General features: G+C 44.6%; 1 protein-coding gene across 1 annotated transcript in view; it reads left to right on the top strand.

The window, feature by feature from the left end:
- Nucleotides 1-2,097: 2,097 nt before the first annotated feature.
- CDH23 (cadherin related 23) overlaps nt 2,098-21,535 on the top strand; it is a 453,381-nt gene continuing 433,943 nt past the window's right edge. Inside the window, exons 1-2 of the mRNA XM_066621404.1 lie at nt 2,098-2,110; nt 2,521-2,598. Coding sequence (XP_066477501.1) covers nt 2,098-2,110; nt 2,521-2,598 — 91 coding nt within the window. The remainder of the gene's footprint in view (nt 2,111-2,520; nt 2,599-21,535) is intronic.

Here is a 21,535-nt window from a genome sequence, read left to right as displayed (position 1 = left end):
GCAGTGGCCAGGAGGAGGTGATGAACTGATGAGTGGTGCTCCTTATCTGCCCAACCATTTCAACCAGAGGTGATGAACTGATGAGTGGTGCTCCTTATCTGCCCAACCATTCAACCAGCACTTTGATCCTTTTCTTGCTAAAAGTTAAAAATAAGTAGGGGGGATACTCTGGAAATGCATTCCTTTCTCCTTGCCCACCCAGCTGCTTCTTTAAACAGCCAGGCAGGTGAAGAAGAGGAAGAGGAATCTGATGGTGATAGGGAGTATGCACAAACAAAAAGAAGGGGAGGAGTTACTGGGGGAAGCATGCATCTTGGCAGGGGTGGCAGAATAGAAACAGAATTATGTGGACCACGAGTTTCAAGCTGCCACATTAATGTATCGTATTTAGGTCTACACTTGTGTAGCATATTATGACTTGCCGTGTGTGAGCCCTGTATATGAGGACTCAGAAATAAGTTCCACTATGTTCAAGAGAAGGTACTTTCAAGTAAATCTGCATTGCATCTATCTAAATCCTTGCTAAGGATTATGGACCAATGGAAATCTTCAGTAGGAAAAAGAATTGTTTTGCTGCTTCTGTTCTTGCTTGTTAGAAGATCCATCTTCTTGGATGGCACAAGCGGATTTTTCAAGAAGCCTAGGCTGACATTGACTGGGATGAGCTCCTTGATTCTGTTAAACTGATTTTGAGTATTGGGGGAGTATTTTTCACATTATACTATCAAAATGCCTTCCTTCTGCTAATGTCCAGTAAGCTTTCAGGTGTTCTAGTGGTGGTTTGTGATCAGAACAGGGCACCTGCCTCACAGGTATGCCAGAAACAAGATGCAAAACGTTTCTGACAGGCCAATTAAAACCCCTATTTCCCTTGTTCAATAATGTCTGGCAGCTAAACGGGATCTCTTAATAAGAGACAGTGCTGGCTACTTCAAAACTGGCTGGGAACCAAAGTAAACCCATCTGTCAAATGTATTACACATGGCATTTATACCCTTTCAGAAACTTGCTAGGTCTCTCTTTTGCTGCCATAATTGCTCAGTTTTTCACACTGCCGCTAAAGCAGTGTGGGCCAGTGGAAAAATTATTGGTCTTGTGGTCTTGAGAATGTTCTTTTTTTTTTGTCAGATCAGCCATGTGTCAACCTGGGTGGCCACTGGCAAAATACTACCCATCAACCTCAGTTCTCCATATCTATAACTGTGATAAGAGCTACTGTACTTTGCAACCACCATGTAAAGCTAGTATGATTGATTTTTAAAAGTTACATGATCTATAACCTTGTGATTAGGAAAGAGTCCAAATAATAATGAAAGAGGCTGTCAGACAACCTCTCCCAGGGTCCAGGTTGCAGTTTGTTATGGTGTTCAAAATTATATGCTCTAAACTTTCTCTGAATAAATGAGCCCCGGTGCAAGGGGTTGCCTGGCCGTTTAAGAGGTAGGCATATGTGCTTTTGTTTAGTTACTTGAGCTAAATAAACAGGCAACAGCAATAAGCAAGCCTCATTAAAGGTGAAAGAAAGGGATGCTTTGGTGGAATTAGGGCTGACAAGGCAAAAGGCTCACAGCCATGAGAACAATATAAGTTATTAATCATGTGCTAAAACAGTAATTGCCATCTCCTGTTTCCCTGCACTGTCTGCCATCACCACCACCCCCTTTCCACAAAATAATAATTATAAAAGAAACAGTCATTGTCTTTGGAAAGATCAATGTATCTGGTTCCTATGTTTGCAGCAGCAAAGCACAGGGGTTGATTAGTAAACAACCCATGTGCACTCACCTAGGGCAGCTGACGTTGGGAACCTGGCTTTCTGAGCACTGACCCCAGCATGTCAACATCTATTTAATATTTTGAGCTAGGCAAGATCTATGGTTTCCTCAAGAACCTGATTTGAATTACATGTGAGCATTATAAGCTAGGCTGGGATACTAAACTTCAGCAGTAAACAAACACTAGTAGGTTCTGATGGCAATCATTCTCTCAGTCCCTTTTCATGCAGTAATTGCAACTGCAATGAATAAAATATTCTTAGGAAACATTCCATTTTGAATATTTGCCAATATTGCTGCAGCAGAAACCTCTTGAGAGAAGATGTGTGGACTCTGTACGCAATGAATGAGAGAAAAACATACATTCATTATGCCCCCCCCCCAAGAAATCATGGGGGTTGACTCTAATTACATGAGCATCCCATGATAGGGATGCTGTTCAGGGTAGTCCTAGTCCTGCATGGCACTCCTCTGCCCTGTGCCAACTGGGATCCAGGACCTTCTAACCTTCAGTTTCAGCACTGAATCAATTTGCTATGCCTGGATAAAAGGAACAAGTACTTTTCAGGAGCTTGACTGGGACGAGCTATTTGCTTAGGATGATGCAAAGAGCCTCTTCTTAATACATTGCACACCCTGCTATTTGTTCTGGATTATAGGTTAACAAAATGTAAATTCTCATAGCATAAATATGATTTTACAGCTACAAATGAATAAAGCCTTTATTTTTTCCCAACTTTTTCAGGTCTGAGCAATCGGTTGCCATACTTCATTAATTATTTCTTTGACACATACCTGTTGATCAATGAAGATACTCCAGTAGGTAAGTGCACTGAGTTTGTGTTTAATTAGTAAAATGACACTTTTGCATCCACCTGTCTTTAGGGAGATAAGGGAGTCCGAATGGCAACTCTGCATGTCATTTTTTAAAGAAACTGCCTATAAGAGGAAACCAGATTCCCTCCTAGAGTGTTAAAACTTTCACTGTCTTTGGTTGTTTCCAGAGGGCTGATAAATACTCTGCTGATGAGGCTATCGGTTTTGGTTTAAGATCAGATAAAGGGAAATTAAACAGGACTTACCATGAACAGGGCTGTATTACACTGCAAAAAAACAAAACAAAAACTCTAAAAGCTAACATCAGGGCATTTGTGTGCATTTGCTCACAAATTCTGTTCTGTTTCATGATTCAGATTTCCAAATACTGGACACTTTCTGGCAGAGAGTGAAGGAGCAGTATGTTCTCTAGTTAGTCATTTCAGTGCCTGGGTTAGTCTCCCAGATGGAGGTGAGCTATTCTCCTCACTCCATTCCTTCATTGTTTTGTGGGTTCACTCTGTCCTATGTTCAGTGCTTCCTGAATTCTGGTTTAACTAGGAAAATTTTTTAAATTAATGTGCATTTGTAAAAGGGACAGTTTTTCCAACTAATTTGTGTCTCTTCTCCAGAGCAGTGCCCTAACATTTCCACCACCCCTTCTTTTTTGCTTGCATGTTGGTGCACATGTGCCCTGACACACACACACACACACACTTTTGCTGCTGCTATCTCCACCTTGCTCACCCAGCTGCAGACCTGGGTTTTTCTGACCAGAGCATGCTTACCATGCCTGTTTAAAGAAGGGTGGTCAGGCAAGGAGCTGTTGCCTTGCCTAAAAAAGCTAAGCAGGATTGGGTGCTTGGATGGGAGTCCGAAAGACTGCTGTCATGTCTGTGCAGAGGCGTGGCGTGTGGAGGAATCATCTGGCAAAAAACAAAAACCAAAGCAAAACCACATAACGTCCTTGAGATCCTTAACCCTACTGAACTTGGTTGCAGCTGCCTATGGGAGCTTGAAAAGAGATTTACTGTGTTATAGAAAATGGTGACAACGGTTCACTTTATAACTAGAACCACATTTTACGGAGGATTGGAAGATAAATGGTTATTGGCCAAGATGGTAGGCAATTTCTCATTCTGGATCTTGTCAAACTTAAAAATGTTGGTGGGAGGGGAAAGCAGTTTGAGGAATGAAATTGAGTCTCTTGCAAAATTACCCTGTGCTTTTACATGAATACACTCTGTATTTGAGAAGTGTCAAGCAGTCTTTGCTTGCCCTTGGTAGCTGGGATGGGGTGGAGTAGGCTTGGTGATGGTCAGCCTGGTGCTTTGGGGATGAGAAGGTTTTGATCATGAGAAGGGCTGTAGCTGGGTGGTAAATGCGTGGATGAGACGGTGGTGTCAGGGGTCTCAATGCGTGGATGAGACAGTGGTGTAGGGAGGAGGGGTTTAGATTCGTTAGGCACTGGGGAACGTTTTGGGACAAGCGGGGCTTGTACAAGAGGGACGGGCTCCACTTGAACCAGAATGGAACCAGATTGCTGGCGCATAACATTAAAAAGGTGGCAGAGCAGCTTTTAAACTGATCCCTGGGGGAAGGCCGACAGGAGCCGAGGGGCATCCGGTTCGGGACTCCTCATCCCTATGGGATGAGGGTGGGGAGGTTAGAGAACAACAAGACAAAGGCAGAATAGGAGAAGAAATTGGGAAAGGTAGCGTGATGGGATGTGATAGACGGTTTGGCACAATGAGAGGATGTGGGGACAAAGGAGCGAATAAGCAGCCCATCCTAGGGCATTCCGTGTACAAATGCTTTTATGCGAATGCCCAAAGTCTACGAGCAAAGGTGGGAGAACTGGAATGTCTGGTGACAAGGGAAAACATTGACATAGTGGGCATAACGGAAATCTGGTGGAATGCGGAGAATCAGTGGGATACTGCAATCCCGGGCTATAAACTCTACAGGAGGGACAGGCAGGGGCATGTTGGAGGTGGGGTGGCCGTTTATGTTAAGGAAGGGATAGAATCCAGCAAAGTAGAGATTGAAGGTGGATCCGACTCCACCATAGAATCTCTGTGGGTTAAATTACCAGGCTTGTGCAGCGATGTAATACTGGGGGCGTGCTATCGTCCTCCAGACCAGAAATCAGATGGGGACCTTGAAATGAGGAAACAGATCAGGGAGATGACAAGAAGGGACAAGGTTGTAATCATGGGGGACTTCAACTATCCTCATATAGACTGGGTCAATTTGTGTTCTGGTCACGGTAAGGAAACCGGATTTCTTGACGTGCTAAATGACTGTGGCTTAGAGCAGCTAGAAGATTGGATGTCCACCCAGGCTTCTCAGCATCATCCGATCCTTCCACAAGGACATGAAGGGCACTGTTGTCTTCGATGGCTCCACATCAGACCCCTTTGACATCCGAAGCGGCGTGAAGCAGGGCACCAAGCTTGTTTGGGATTTTCTTCGCTGTCCTGCTGAAGCATGCCTTTGGAACCGCAACAGAAGGCGTCTATCTCCGGACCAGATCAGACAGAAAGCTCTTCAACCTCTCCAGACTGAGAGCAAAGTCCAAATTCCAGCTGAAATGTCTGTGTGACTTCCTCTTTGCCGACGATGCAGCTGTCACTACCCACTCTGCCAAAGATCTCCAGCAGCTCATGGATCGTTTTAGCAAGGCCTGCCAAGATTTTGGACTGACGATCAGCCTTCTTACTGAAAACACAGGTCATGGTTCAGGATGTGGACTCACCTCCCTGCATTACAATCTCTGCGCATGAACTGGAGGTTGTTCATGACTTTGTGTACATTGGCTCAACGATCTCTGACACCCTTTCTCTTGATACCGAACTAAACAAATGCATCAGTAAAGCAGCTACCACGTTTTCCAGACTCACAAAGAGAGTCTGGTCCAACAAGAAGCTGACGGAACATACCAAGATCCAGGTCTACAGAGCTTGCGTCCTGAGTACACTTCTGTACTGCAGCGAGTCATGGACTCTTCGCTCACAACAGGAGAGGAAACCGAATGCTTTCCACATGCGCTGCCTCTGACGCATTCTCGGCATCACCTGGCAGGACAAAGTTCCTAACAACACAGTCCTGGAACGTGCTGGAATCCCTAGCATGTATGCACTGCTGAAACAGAGATGCCTGCGTTGGCTTGGTCATGTCGTGAGAATGGATGATGGCCGGATCCCAAAGGATCTCCTCTATGGAGAACTCGTGCAAGGAAAGCGCCCTACAGGTAGACCACAGCTGCGATACAAGGACATCTACAAGAGGGATTTGAAGGCCTTAGGAGTGGACCTCAACAAGTGGGAAACCCTGGCCTCTGAGCGGCCCGCTTGGAGGCAGGCTGTGCAGCATGGCCTTTCCCAGTTTGAAGAGACACTTTGCCAACAGTCTGAGGCTAAGTGGCAAAGAAGGAAGGCCCATAGCCAGGGAGACAGACCAGGGACAGACTGCACTTGCTCCCGTTGTGGAAGGGATTGTCACTCCCGAATTGGCCATTTCAGCCACACTAGACGATGTTCCAAAACTACCTTTCAGAGCGCGATACCATAGTCTCTCGAGACTGAAGGTTGCCAACAACCCAGAGCAGCTAGTCACAGAGCCCACTAGAGGACAGGTGACTCTGGATTTAATATTGTGCGGTATGCAGGACCTGGTTACAGATGTAAATGTTACTGAGCCATTGGGGAACAGTGATCATGCTGCGATCCGTTTTGACATGCACGTTGGGGGAAGAATACCAGGCAAATCTCTAACAAAAACCCTTGACTTCCGACGGGCAGACTTCCCCCAAATGAGGAGGCTGGTTAGAAGGAGGTTGAAAGGGAGGGTAAAAAGAGTCCAATCTCTCCAGAGTACATGGAGGCTGCTTAAAACAACAGTAATAGAGGCCCAGCAGAGGTGTATACCGCAAAGAAAGAAGGGTTCCACTAAATCCAGGAGGGTGCCTGCATGGCTAACCAGCCAAGTTAGAGAGGCTGTGAAGGGCAAGGAAGCTTCCTTCCGTAAATGAAAGTCTTGCCCTAATGAGGAGAATAAAAAGGAACATAAACTGTGGCAAAAGAAATGTAAGAAGGTGATACGGGAGGCCAGGCGAGACTATGAGGAACGCATGGCTAGCAACATTAAGGGGAATAATAAAAGCTTCTTCAAATATGTTAGAAGCAGGAAACCCGCCAGAGAAGCAGTTGGCCCTCTGGATGGTGAGGGAGGGAAAGGGGAGATAAAAGGAGACTTAGAGATGGCAGAGAAATTAAATGAGTTCTTTGCATCTGTCTTCACGGCAGAAGACCTCGGGCAGATACCGCTGCCCGAACGGCCCCTCCTGACCGAGGAGTTAAGTCAGATAGAGGTTAAAAGAGAAGATGTTTCAGACCTCATTGATAAATTAAAGATCAATAAGTCACCGGGCCCTGATGGCATCCACCCGAGAGTTATTAAGGAATTGAAGAATGAAGTTGCAGATCTCTTGACTAAGGTATGCAACTTGTCCCTCAAAACGGCCACAGTGCCAGAAGATTGGAGGATAGCAAATGTCACGCCTATTTTTAAAAAGGGAAAGAGGGAGGACCCGGGAAACTATAGGCCAGTCAGCCTAACATCCATACCGGGTAAGATGGTGGAATGCCTCATCAAAGATAGGATCTCAAAATACATAGATGAACAGGCCTTGCTGAGGGAGAGTCAGCATGGCTTCTGTAAGGGTAAGTCTTGCCTCACGAACCTTATAGAATTCTTTGAAAAGGTCAACAGGCGTGTGGATGTGGGAGAACCCGTGGACATTATATATCTGGACTTTCAGAAGGCGTTCGACACGGTCCCTCACCAAAGGCTACTGAAAAAACTCCACAGTCAGGGAATTAGAGGACAGGTCCAGTCCTGGATTGAGAACTGGTTGGAGGCCAGGAAGCAGAGAGTGGGTGTCAATGGGCAATTTTCACAATGGAGAGAGGTGAAAAGCGGTGTGCCCCAAGGATCTGTCCTGGGACCGGTGCTTTTCAACCTCTTCATAAATGACCTGGAGACAGGGTTGAGCAGTGAGGTGGCTAGGTTTGCAGATGACACCAAACTTTTCCGAGTGGTGAAGACCAGAAGTGATTGTGAGGAGCTCCAGAAGGATCTCTCCAGACTGGCAGAATGGGCAGCAAAATGGCAGATGCGCTTCAATGTCAGTAAGTGTAAAGTCATGCACATTGGGGCAAAAAATCAAAACTTTAGATATAGGCTGATGGGTTCTGAGCTGTCTGTGACAGATCAGGAGAGAGATCTTGGGGTGGTGGTGGACAGGTCGATGAAAGTGTCAACCCAATGTGCGGCGGCAGTGAAGAAGGCCAATTCTATGCTTGGGATCATTAGGAAGGGTATTGAAAACAAAACGGCTAGTATTATAATGCCGTTGTACAAATCTATGGTAAGGCCACACCTGGAGTATTGTGTCCAGTTCTGGTCACCGCATCTCAAAAAAGACATAGTGGAAATGGAAAAGGTGCAAAAGAGAGCGACTAAGATGATTACGGGGCTGGGGAACCTTCCTTATGTGGAAAGGCTACGGCGTTTGGGCCTCTTCAGCCTAGAAAAGAGACGCCTGAGGGGGGACATGATTGAGACATACAAAATTATGCAGGGGATGGACAGAGTGGCTAGGGAGATGCTCTTTACACTCTCACATAATACCAGAACCAGGGGACATCCGCTAAAATTGAGTGTTGGGCGGGTTAGGACAGACAAAAGAACATATTTCTTTACTCAGCATGTGGTTGGTCTGTGGAACTCCTTGCCACAGGATGTGGTGCTGGCGTCTAGCCTAGACGCCTTTAAAAGGGGATTGGACAAGTTTCTGGAAGAAAAATCCATTATGGGGTATAAGCCAAGATGTGTATGCGCAACCTCCTGATTTTAGAAATGGGTTATGTCAGAATGCCAGATGCAAGGGAGGGCACCAGGATGAGGTTTCTTGTTCTGGTGTGCTCCCTGGGGCATTTGGTGGGCCGCTGTGAGATACAGGAAGCTGGACTAGATGGGCCTATGGCCTGATCCAGTGGGGCTGTTCTTATGTTCTTATGCTAAGAAAGCTAGAATTAGTTGTTTTTTTAATATGAAATAAAAGCAATTAATTGAACTGTTTTTCCTTTGTCACTCTATAAACCAAATGCAATGCACCTTCCATATCTGGCTGCCTCAGCTACTTGCAAGTTTTCTGAGAATAGAGTATGGTGTAGGTTAATTATGCTTTTCGCAAAAATTTCAAGGTCTGATTGACATATGTAGCTGTTATTTATTTATTTTTGGCAGTTTGAGTAAATGCAGAAATCGATTGGGTCTTTTTTGGCCTATTTCCAGATTCTTGGTCCATTAAACTAGTGCTCTTCAAGCAGGGCCTGCGGATGGCTTGTAATGCTGTTTGAATTGATTGTAAGTCCCATGTGTGCACAAGCACAGAACCTTAAGTGTGATGGGCCTCAATCCTTGTTCAGGCTAATAGCTAATTTTATCAGGGCCCCAGTTGCAGAGCCTGGCACCTCCTCGTATGTTCCTTCCTTCCATCCTTATTGTCATAGTTGCAGCACACCACTGTCGATTCATCATACATCTTTGGAAGAAGGTGGCTGCTTTTATTTTTTTTTAATTACAGGATACTTAGAGGTCAGTTGTGAAAAGATTGTAACAGTTCTAGTTAGGAGAAATAGATTTCTATAATCTCGTTGGTAATTCTCGGGTCTCTCAAACTGAGTCTTGAAATTTTTTGAAATATTGTATTAAGGTATATGACCTTCCCTTTGGGGCTCAAGGTATGCTAGAACTTCTCTCAGGCTAAATCAGTACACTTTATCTTCTAAGATGGGCTTATGGACAAGTTGGCTGAATCTTAAAATGAAAAATGCTGCTGTTCATTCCCACCTGGAAATAATGTTTTCTGGAAGTCTCCACTTCTAGTTCAAGGTACATTCAGGGCAGTTACCTTGCAATCCAGCCATGCAGCTTTCGATATGCATGTGTGATTCCTTGATGGCTGCAACCTCATATGTTGACTTGCTTATGTAACTGAGTATAACAGACAGAAGGTCCATGTTCCCTCACATTGCCTCAGTGCCATCCCTTTCAGTGTGCCCAGTAATGAAGTGTGCAGTGATGCAGAGGTATGTGTGAACCACAACTCCGTAGTAAGAAGTTGACTTCAGAAAGCTTAATGAGGCAGTTTGCATAGCATCCCACCCATGTTTAAATCTTTCCAAACCAGTCATTTACCCTTCAGTAAGGTTAAAAATCTTAATGCAGAAAAGTGATCTCATTGGTTCTGAGTTGTACTAATGAGACAGTAAGACTGATGCTTTCACACTTCATTCCCTGTGATTTATGCATTTCTACTATATAATTGGTCAGTTAAATTGATAAAGAAATCATTTTTTCCTCTTAGGGATGAGCCAGAATGAAGGTTGCATTTAGCTAACTTTTTTTACACTGCAAAATGTCCCCCTTTTTTGAAGATTTTTGGGGGGGGGGGGGTTGTGTTTGGCAATTGTTTTGGTGGAGTTCACAGAAAAGGACCTCTGTGTTCCCTTTGTACTTTGTTAGTACGTTGTCAGTGGTAGCAGTGTTTCATTGTGGACACCTTCTGTGTTCCAAATGGCTACAATTTTTGGCCTCTTTTGAAAAACAGCCCTTCTACCTTTTATGAATAACATCTTCATGGAGTTTATTCAACTTGAGGAAGAAATTAGGTTAGAGCTGGGGTTCCCAAGGCATTCCCCTAGTCTGTCAGGCTGGCCAGCTGGCTGGCCGGTCCACCAACCAACCAGAAATGAGACCCACAACAGAGCTTCAGAACAGTGGTAGTAGGCTCAGCCTAGTGCACAATTTTTTGCATTTTGAAAAGCACTTCTGCCCTCCCTGATCCTCTTACAACTGTTTGAAGCTCTATCATGGGTCTCTGAATCCAGAATTAACTGACAATGATGTCATCGCCAGTCACTTCTGGGAGTGGTGCACTGTGTGTGCAGCTCAAGGGGTGTCACAAACTGAAGAAGATTGGGAAGTGCTGGGTTAGAGTGAGGGCAATGCCCTTGCTCTGAATTACCTTTGCTTGCCCTTAGTAGTGTAACATAGAGAACAAACATCCCTTTGTATTGGCTAACAAAATGTATTGCTGAAACTGATTGGGGCTGCAAAGAGCAAGAAGTAACCTTTGGGGAAACTTTTTTCGTGCCCTCCCTTGCTTGAAAATGTTTTCTGGAGAATGTTCGGCTAAGCCCTTCTGGTGTGACTTGGCCACCCTTGGCCTGATCCCATGTCTCATTCAGTTAGCATCTTCTTTAACTCCTCCCCATCCCCTACACCTTCTCCAATATAGTCTTCCTCCCTCTCTCTACCTGGCTAGAATTTAACTGAGTTCCTCTTCCTCCATGTGATGCCTGCAGGAGTGTTAAGCAACAATTAAAGAGATAATTCCCTCTCTAATCACTTACATGAGTAAATTAGTCTTGTCAGGAGCTATTAAGACAGAGAGCTCGGAATACATTAGACTAGATTGGGCCTATGGAGCTTCTGGCATCGCTGCTAGTCCATGCTGATTAATTTCCTTGAAAACATCATCAATGCCCATCTGTTTCATTTAAGTCTTCAGAGAGCAATTTTCAGGTGGACTGACCCCCTCGTCAGTTATTTCACCCAGAAGTAATGACTGACACAACCTACTGCTGCAGTGAGAAAAGGAAAGTGTGTGTGTGTGTGTGTGTGTGTGTGTGTGTGTGTGTGTGTGTGTGTGTAAAAAATATTTATACATGCTCCCTCAAGGTCTACAATCAAAATTTGGCTGGTTACTTTAAATTGGCCAAGGAAAATTCAGTTGCCACCTTCTCTGCAGTTCCAGGCCATATCTATTCTGCTTCTCTGCTATTACAACTCTCAGGTTGCAATCCTAACCACACTTTCCTGAGATTAAGCACCATTGAACAAAATAGGGCATATTTCTGAGTGGACCTGGTTAGGATTGTGCCCTCAGTTCCTTTTCCCTTGTACCCCTTTTCCTCTTTCCCCTCATTTCTCTTGATGACTTCTTCTTTTACCCCTTCCTTCTTGGGCTGCCCTGTTTGTTCTTTGCTGGCTGCCTTCTGTGTCCCCTGTGTCTGTGTTTTGGTAGGTACCTACTTCTTTAGAGAATGCCAGCCAGGAACCCTTCCTCCCTACTTTGTTTGGCACTGGCACTGATTTTAGGGCAGTTCAATTGGTCACTGTCACAGACTTTGCCACCATAAAATCCTGTAGTGCTTGACAAAAAATATGTACATTACATTCAAACACAGAATAAATTTGCTGTAATATTGCAAGTAAGTAGAATGCAAAACTATCTGACTTTGTGGGAGAAACTTAGCTATTGCAGTATGTGCATCTCAGTACAGGCTTATTAAAAGATGATGGTGGGGGAGAATCAATCTGCAGAGCGGCACACAAATAGAGATCTACTGATTTAGGCAGCCAGCCTTGCAGAAGGTTATGTCTGCCCCTCAGTACAGGCAATTATAATTGGTCACTGAAGCATGATCCAAATCTTAGCTTGTTGAGTCTAGAGACTTACAGGAATAGTGGGAATGTTGAGCTGATACAACTACTAGACCCAGTGCTTGTCGGTAAGGATCTGCATAGTGCAGGTGATGCTGAAGTGAAAGGAACTTGCCACCTTTTCCCCCTGTCTCTTATGAAATGGAAAGCAATGGCAGAATTAGTTGGAGACTTCTGATCTCATGTTGTTGATGAGTACAGTAGTTTTAAAATGACATAGTTAGTACAGATGAGATAAATGTACTGTAAAGTGTTGAGGTCAGGCTGAGGCTGTGGGTGATTGATCCCAAATCAGGACATAAAGTATATTGTCTCCAGTCCAGGAGTTGGAGCCTGCTCTGCTCTCTTGACCAGACAAAAGCAGAAGGTCATGGTCCTAATATTTAACCCAGGCCTAAGCAATCTGAAGGTGGCCAGTGCTTGCCCATTACTGGATATATAGGTGGTGCCTTGGTATCTACTGGTTTGACTCACCGCTGATACCAAGGTCCTTGTAACAAGGAGAAAAGCATCAAAATCCAATTTTGATTTCAAGTGCCTTCACACTGTTAAATAATTATAATTTAATTCTACTAGATTCCATTATTCACTTTATCTAGTGGCTGAATGTGGTATAGTGTCTATATCAGTGCATTCTGGGACAACAGTGGAAGAACAAGAAACCTAGAAATGGGTCTTTAAAGCTATTTTTTCCACTGATTTGGTATCCACTGATTTTTTTTTTTTAAATCCACTGGGGGTTCCAAAACAGAACAAGGCAGGGTGCAATCCAGAAGAAGCCTCTGCAAAGGGGAGGGGCTGCATGCCCTTCCAAACCATTCCTGTCTAACATGCAGAGCAGTCTGGTTCTGAGGAACAGAACACAAAGCACTGTGAAAAGGGAAACATAAAAGAATCTTTGTGAAAACCCTATCTGAAAAATCAGGGCTGCTGTGGGGCCCAATTTGAAACATTTTTTGCAGGGTCCCAGGTTCACAGCCAAGGTCTGTAGAACCTACAAGAGATATAAATAAAATTTATTAACAGGAGGTCTGGCTCAGTTGGTAGAGCTGCCGCCTTGTATGCCTGAAGATCTGAGGCTGCCATTTCGAAACAACCGGAAGTACCTGAGAACTGACGACACGTTGATATACTGATGAGCTGACCCTCGGTGGCAGAGAGGAGCTGCCGTCAAGTGGAGTGTGGGAGGCGAACGGCCAGAGAGAGGCCAGACTGGGAAGGAATCCAGCTGGAACGAGAAGTTCTATGAAAGACTCAAACTATTCAATTGTAAAAATCCCTATGGGAATTTAGAACACCCTACCTATGTAAACTGCCTTGGATTAAAGTCTGAGGAGAAATCTGACAATCAAAGAAAGGCGGTATATAAATACCTGTATAAATAAATAAATAGACTTTATCTCTATGGTACAATGGAAAGCAATCAAAATGTGCACTTAAAAAGTGCATGGGAATTAATAGACCAAATGGATCTAAGCACATTCTAATGTAAAATTGCATATAAGATTAGAATAGATTACCCTTAGGTGCAGGGCCCAGTTGGGAGCAGTTGTTCCAATTGGCTTAAAGCCAGCCCTGCTGCCAATGTAAATTGCCTTAGATTCAAGGCAATGCGGGAGGCTGTATATAAATGTTCTGATAATTAAATATTTAAAGCTTCTGTGCATACCTCCCCTTCTCTTCCCCCCCCCCCCACCAAACCCTGTACCTCCAGACTCCATACAGGTGTGGGATGTGGAAGCACTGAGGAGCTTCCAGGTTCAGGCACAATCTGTGCCGAAGCAAAGGGGGAATTTCAGGATGGATCCCAGGAGGGGTGACTCCAGAAATATGGCAATTGAGTGGGAGGATCAAGTATTCCAGGCAACATGTCAGCTTCCCACTCAGAAGATCACAAAGGGGATAACCTGCAAGGGAAACATCAGTACCCAAATTGTTCATACTCCTTCTGACAGGGTAGGTAGAGGATGAAGCCAAAGGATGTCTCCAATGCTTGACGATTGCCTGAAGAAGAAACCATGTCCAGTTGGGTTGCCATCTGTCAGGCAGTCTGGAGAAGTCCGTGGGCACTTCCTGCTTAACGATATCACTCCTGGCCCTCAGCAGGCACCATGAATGCTATTCGGCCTGCTGTTTGAAATGAGTTTGATACCCTTGGTCTAAAACTTGCAACCCACTTTTAACATTAACTCTTACAGCCCAATCCTATCTTTCCCTCCCCCTGCTGATGCAGTGATGCCAAAATGGCTATCGCTGCATCTGGTGTGTGGGGGGCAGCTGTGGTGGTCTCTGGATAAGGGAACATAAGAACAGCCCCACTGGATCAGGCCATAGGCCCATCTACTCCAGCTTCCTGTATCTCACAGCGGCCCACCAAATGCCCCAGGAAGCACACCAGATAACAAGAGACCTCATCCTGGTGTCCTCCCTTGCATCTGGCATTCTGACACAACCCATTTCTAAAATCAGGAGGTTGCACATACACATCATGGCTTGTAATCCGTAATGGATTTTTCCTCCAGAAATTTGTCCAATCCTCTTTTAAAGGCACCTAGGCCAGATGCTATCACCACATCCTGTGGCAACATTTTCACTTACCCAGGGTTTTTCCTTCGCAGCACAGATGGGTCTACCTGGACCTGCGCTAGTGAATTCATGGTGCAGGTCCACATGGACCCACACTGTGGTAACAGGGGTTAGGATTTGATGGCCGCTGAACCCACCCCATTGCCACACTGTTCTGTCCTCCTTGCCCCCATTGCTGCTTTTTGGAAGCTTTCTTCCAAATTAACAACTGTACAACTGGATTATTCATTAACCATGTCCTGAGATCCTACAAAACCTCCCAGTCCTTTAGACTAAATATACATTTTTCCTCATCTATAAAAAAGTTTTATTATAAGAAAATTACAGTGAAGAAAAATATAACTAGTACCTTCTCTCTCTTTCTCCCGATCTGTGACCCTGTAATAAATGTTATAAACTTGGTTTAAACTAAAGAATCCTATTCTCCTTACAGTGTAGTCTACTTATAGTTCAGTACTTATCACTAAGTTCAGTGGGCCTTGCTTCCAGGTAAATGTGCACAGAATTGCAACCTAAGATGCTATATTTCTCAAGCAGAATTGTCCTGCTATGCTATCCCTTGGATAGCTAGCATTCCAAGATGTTGGTTGAAAATAATAAATTACAAACATTTGAATTGGGTTTCGCCAACACTGAATTCACCAACCCAGCTTCTGAGCATTCACAGGACTGAGCTGGGTGTGGTCACAATGCTGCGACCTATGACTGAAAAGCGACACAGAAATACTAAAGCTAATACTTTACTAATACTAAAGAAATACTAAACACTAAAAAAAAAAAGACTTCCCTTGCAGCACCAGGAAACTATAGACCACAGGGCCACAACTACTTATTGGGGAATGGGGTGCCCAATTGTTTTCACATTGGTATTCTTCCTTGGGGCCGAATCTCTACTCCATTCTGAGAGAGTGCTTAATGAAGCTTAAAGATAAAGTCACAGTAACCAGTCGATAGTACTAGCTTATTTTACAATACAGTGGGCTCTCCTTATCTGTGGGCTTGGCACTTGCAGATTTGAAAATCTGAAGGTACCAAGCTCGCAGCTGGAGGGCCTCAGAGATTTTGCAGATGCATTGGAAGTGCCTTGCAGTTGCATCCAGGAGGTCTTCTGAACCACAGGGAGGTTGCACGCAGGCTCGCTACACCTCAGAAGGCCTCCTGAAGGCCTCTGGAAGTCACTTCCTATTTGCTGAAAAACTGGAAGTGCCTTTCACAAGATTCTGGGAGACCTTCTGAAGCATGGGGAGGTCACATGTAGCCTCCCCGCACCTCAGTAAACCTCCCATCAGCTTCTGAAAGTCACTTCCATTTTGCTGGCGTCTCCCCCCTCCTGTAGATTTCACTATTTGCAGAATTTTATATCAGAATTTTAAACCCCCTGGAATTAGCAGCCCACTGTGCAGTTGTGGGTAGAAATGTTACGTCCATATATAGAGACATCATGGCAAGGTGCTATATGTAGGAAATTCACTGTAGATGTTAAATTATGCCCCCTTTTACTGTAAATGATAAAGGTGGCCTGAACCTCTGTTGCAATCACCAATCCTTCCTATAGACCAGGGGGTCTTTAAGGCCTGGGGGCCGGATGTGGCTCTCAGAAGCTTTTTATCTGGCCCTCAGGCTCTCAGCTGCTGAGCAATGCTGAGGTGACACTGCTGAAAGGGTGACTCACATGATAATTGGGCTATCTTGAAATATGATCAAGATCTGTGTATTTTCTCTCCTGTCATTGGCAGCTAATGAGTTCTTACACGAGAATAGTGCTTATTTCTGGTTTTGACCTGTTTAATGACATCACTTCCTGTATAATGACATCACCTCCGGCCCTCAGCAGGCATCATGAATGCTTTTCGGCCCTCTGTATGACTTGAGTTTGATACCCCTGCTATAGACTATCAAGAATATTAATTTTAATTCTTGCACTCCTATATTAAGCTCTGGTGCAGTTTGTTTGCATTTCTGCCATATGAGTTGTGTCTGAAGAATTAAATTACTGTTCGCAATTATACTATTTCTGAGCACTGCTTCAGCAGCACACTTCATATGTGTTTTAATATCCCCTTTTGTGACTTGCAACTGTGCTCACAGTTAAACAGGTGTTTGAATTCTTTTGCTAGGTAATTTTTTGCAGTTCAGTGATACATGTGTGTGTTTTCATTGTATAGCTAGCCTGTATTTATGATTAAGTGTAAGGAACATTCTTTTTTACTTGAAGGATCTTACTTGCAGTTTTTGCTAAGGATCTAAATATTTGTAGTGCAATTGTAGTAGAATTGGGATTTTTATAGTGCAATCCTATTCCATACTCAGAAAGCAAGGCCCATTGAGTTCAGTGAGACTTACTGGGCCCAGTCCAACTTTCCAGAGCCGATACAGTCCCAAGATAAAGGAACAAATGTTCCCTAACATTGATGAGGTGGCCTCCATGACTTCCCCACCACATAATGCAGCACATGCCCTATTGGCACAGCTGCATCAGCTCTGAAAAGTTGGATAGGATTGGGCCTTTACTAACAGGCAAACGCATACAGCAGCAGTCGTCAAACTTGTGACCACTGTGCATAATAAAAGCGGCCCCTGTCTGGACCTGCTCTTACCGTTCTGCCTCGCTGCTGGGAACATGATGTGTGCTGGGAAGCCCACCTGTGTGCTGCAACATGACGCTCTAGACAGTCGCTTCTGTAGCCAGACTGGCAGAATGGGCAGCAAGTGTAAGTAAGTAATGTCAATAAGTGTAAAGTCATGCACATTGGGGCAAAAAATCAAAACTTTAGATATAGGCTGATGGGTTCTGAGCTGTCTGTGACAGATCAGGAGAGAGATCTTGGGGTGATGGTGGACAGGTCGATGAAAGTGTCGACCCAATGTGCGGCGGCAGTGAAGAAGGCCAATTCTATGCTTGGGATCATTAGGAAGGGTATTGAGAACAAAACGGCTAGTATTATAATGCCGTTGTACAAATCGATGGTAAGGCCACACCTGGAGTATTGTGTCCAGTTCTGGTCGCCGCATCTCAAAAAAGACATAGTGGAAATGGAAAAGGTGCAAAAGAGAGCGACTAAGATGATTATGGGGCTGGGGCACCTTCCTTATGAGGAAAGGCTACCGCATTTGGGCCTCTTCAGCCTAGAAAAGAGACGCCTGAGGGGGGACATGATTGAGACATACAAAATTATGCAGGGGATGGACAGAGTGGATAGGGAGATGCTCTTTACACTCTCACATAATACCTGAACCAGGGGACATCCACTAAAATTGAGTGTTGGGCGGGTTAGGACAGACAAAAGAAAATATTTCTTTACTCAGCGTGTGGTTGGTCTGTGGAACTCCTTGCCACAGGATGTGGTGCTGGCGTCTAGCCTAGACGCCTTTAAAAGGGGATTGGACAAGTTTCTGGAGGAAAAATCCATTACGGGGTACAAGCCATGATGTGTATGCACAACCTCCTGATTTTAGAAATGGGTTATGTCAGAATTCCAGATGCAAGGGAGGGCGCCAGGATGAGGTCTCTTGTTATCTGGTGTGCTCCCTGGGGCATTTGGTGGGCCGCTGTGAGATACAGGAAGCTGGACTAGATGGGCCTATGGCCTGATCCAGTGGGGCTGTTCTTATGTTCTTATGTAGCCCATTGCCCCAGCAGGCTTTGCACTTGCATTTCCAGGCAGTCACAACTGCCTAGAGCAGTGTTTCTCAAACTGTGGGTCACGAGCCAATTTCAGGTGGGTCCCCATTCATTTCAATATTTTATTTTTAACATATTAGATTTGATGCTACTATAGCATGTGACTGCATTTGGGGAAAAGTTACAGACCTGTACTTTTAACAGACTACTATGTATATGCTTTTAACAATGATAGTAAATAGGACTTACTCCTGGGTAAGTGTAGGTAGGATTGCAGCCTGGGATTGTTAAAAATTTCCCTGCTTGATGATGTCACTTCCGGTCATGACATCACTTCCAGTGAGTCCCAACAAGATTCTTTTTCTAAAAAGTGGGTCCTGATGCTAAATGTGTGAGAACCACTGGCCTAGAGCATCATGTTGCAACACTCAAGTGGGCTTTGCGTGAGCAGTGAGGCAGAACAGTAAGCACTGCTCACACGGGGGAGGGATGTAGCGCTGCGCTGGATCTGGCCTGTAGTCTGTTTGGTGAGAGTTGGTGTCATAAGATTATAATTCATTTCAACAGTCTCGTACTGCATTTTGGAGGGACGTCCATCAAAACCCAGTCTAAAGCAGCTATATATCATCTTGTGTTTTGTCACCAGTTATGTTTAGTGTTTGCTAAAAAGGTGTTGGAATGAATGGAGTACTATTTCATAATAAACAACAGAGCACAAATTGTGGAGTATAGAACAAAAAGGATAAAATGTATTTTATAAACACTTGCAAAATTAATACAGCACCATGTTTTAAAAACTAAAAATTACTTGGATTTAACAACCTATCAGATAAATGTATTCAAAGTGCTGTCATAATCAGCAAGTTGTTTGCCTGTTTTCTAAAAGACAATAGTGTCTGAGATAATGAGGCATCTCCAGGGGAGGCAGTTACCGTAAGAGATATAGCACAGATGTTGCCATAAGAGAGAGACATTTTTTATCAAAGGGGGAAAAAACTGTTAATACTTATTTTTTAAAGCAAGGTATAATAGCAAAATGGAAGAAGCAATAAAAGACTGGGTGTAATAAGCACTCAGTAGATAAAACTCCACTATTTCCAATGGAACTGGCTTGCACTCATTGACTGTGGTTCAGTTTATTCATTCATTCATTCATACTCTGCCTTTCTCCCTGAAGGGCACCAAAGGTGGTTAACAATCAGAACAATAAAATACAATATAAAATAGAGATAAAAACTTTTCTAAAAAAACAAACAATATAAACTCTGTGTTGAACCTGATTCGTACAGATTCTGCTCTATAAGTGGGAGAATAACAGCCCAATCCTGAGCTGCCTGGGGTGTGCGGCTGTGGTACCACCAAAAATGGCTGCCGCTGCATCCTGTGTGCCCAAGGCAGTCACCGGCGGCTCCTTGGAAGAAGGGAACTTTCGTCCCCTTCCCCAAAGAAAGCGTAGTAGCTGCACAATGGGGCTACTTGATTCACCACCAACCCAAAGGTCAGCCGTGAATCAAGTGCCTTTGTGTTTGGGCGGTGAGCCCAACATGGAGACTTTGGATCTGGTGGAGCAAAGCTCCACCTGTCCCTCCCCACTCCCTCCCCCTGGCATGCCTCCCCCGCCCTCTCCCCACCTCCCACCTCTCGTAACGCCTCTTCCCGCCTCCTCCCCTCTCCCTCATGCCCCCGCTTACCTCTCCACTGCTCGGCAGTCAACGCAACTGCCAAGCAGCAGTGGTTGGGTGCCCGCCTGGTGAGACCTTGAAGCAGCTGCTGCGCTGAGTTATTCCACTTGCGTCTTGGCTGCCCTCCATGTGAGAGATGAAGGAGCTGCTTGTCAGTTTGTGTGGGAGGAAACTGGAGGCCAGAATGTGATACCAGATCAGAAAGATTCATCTGAAATGTTGTGGTTCTTGAAAGATAGAACTTTTCTTCAATTGTAAAAATCCCTACGGGGATTTAGAACAGCCTGCCTTTGTAAACCGCCTTGAATAAAGTCTGAGGAGAAATCTGTTGACCAAGAAAGGCAGTATATAAATATTATTATTAGCCTGGTGCTGGCCAGCGCTGGGCTGCCACTGGGGCTTGCACATTTGCAACAGTGCATGCTGGTGGTGGGCTCTTAGTGACTTGCACTTGAGAAATTGCCAAGGGCAATTCCCTTCACAGCAGAAAGTGAAAAGCCCTTCTATACCAGGCTGCTGGATAGTGCCCATTGATCACAGTTGAAAGTCTTAAATTCCATGATTGTTAATTTGAGGTGAATGTGTGTGTTTATGAGATTAAGTCTGCTTTTTAATCAAATATGGATAACCGTAATGTGCAGCACACCCAAATTAAAGGTAGGAATATTAGGCACATTTATGTACCATTTTTCAACAGAAAAAGTTCACAAAAATGTTTACACAGCTAAACTCCCTGTTGAAAAAGGCTCGCAATCTAAAATACATGGAAAAGAAACACCAGCAAACAAAAAGCAGAAAAGGAGATATGCTGGAGGTGAATAAGATGGTTGCTGCTACTGTAAATATAAGAAGAGTACCATTTTCAAAGGTTCCTCTTTGTTCTGTTATTCACTTCTGGAAAAATTAATATTGTACAGCTGTTCCCCTGTATCTGTGGGGGTTCCGTTCAAGGCACTGAAATTGTCAAGGCACGCAATCAGTTTTTAGACAAATGACACATCACACCACATTGACAGCAGGGGCTTGCATCCCCCAGTGGCCCTGCTAACAAATGATCGTTCCCCAAACTCCTGCGGCACACCTGCAGACCCTCCATGGCACACCAGTGTGCCACAGCATAGTGGTTGAAAATGGCTGGCCTAAGCCCATCAGCAGGATTTCCTGAAGGGATGGCGAAAATGGTGAAGTTAGAGGAGGGACAGCCTTTTTCTATCATTTTTATTGCCATTTGATCAATAAAAGACTGAGTGGTATGGCTATGGCTTCCAAAACCCTTTGGAGGTGGAGTTCTCACCTCCCCCTGGAGGTGACAGATAGCTGAGGTGCACAGTGCTTCCATCTTTGCCTTCAAGCCCTGCCTTGCATCCAGACAATTGGAAGCCTCCCTTGAATGTAGCTCTGCTTCCCTGACTGTGTGTTTGGACCCAAATCCAGGAGTCCCTCTTTGGAACTCTTGGCTGCTCAGTTGCTCATTGGAG

This window comes from Tiliqua scincoides, chromosome 3, assembly GCF_035046505.1.
Source record: "Tiliqua scincoides isolate rTilSci1 chromosome 3, rTilSci1.hap2, whole genome shotgun sequence".
NCBI classification, from domain to species: Eukaryota; Metazoa; Chordata; class Lepidosauria; order Squamata; family Scincidae; genus Tiliqua; species Tiliqua scincoides.
The sequence above is the reverse complement of the archived record's forward strand: the minus strand, read 5'-3'. Positions and strand labels throughout refer to the sequence as shown.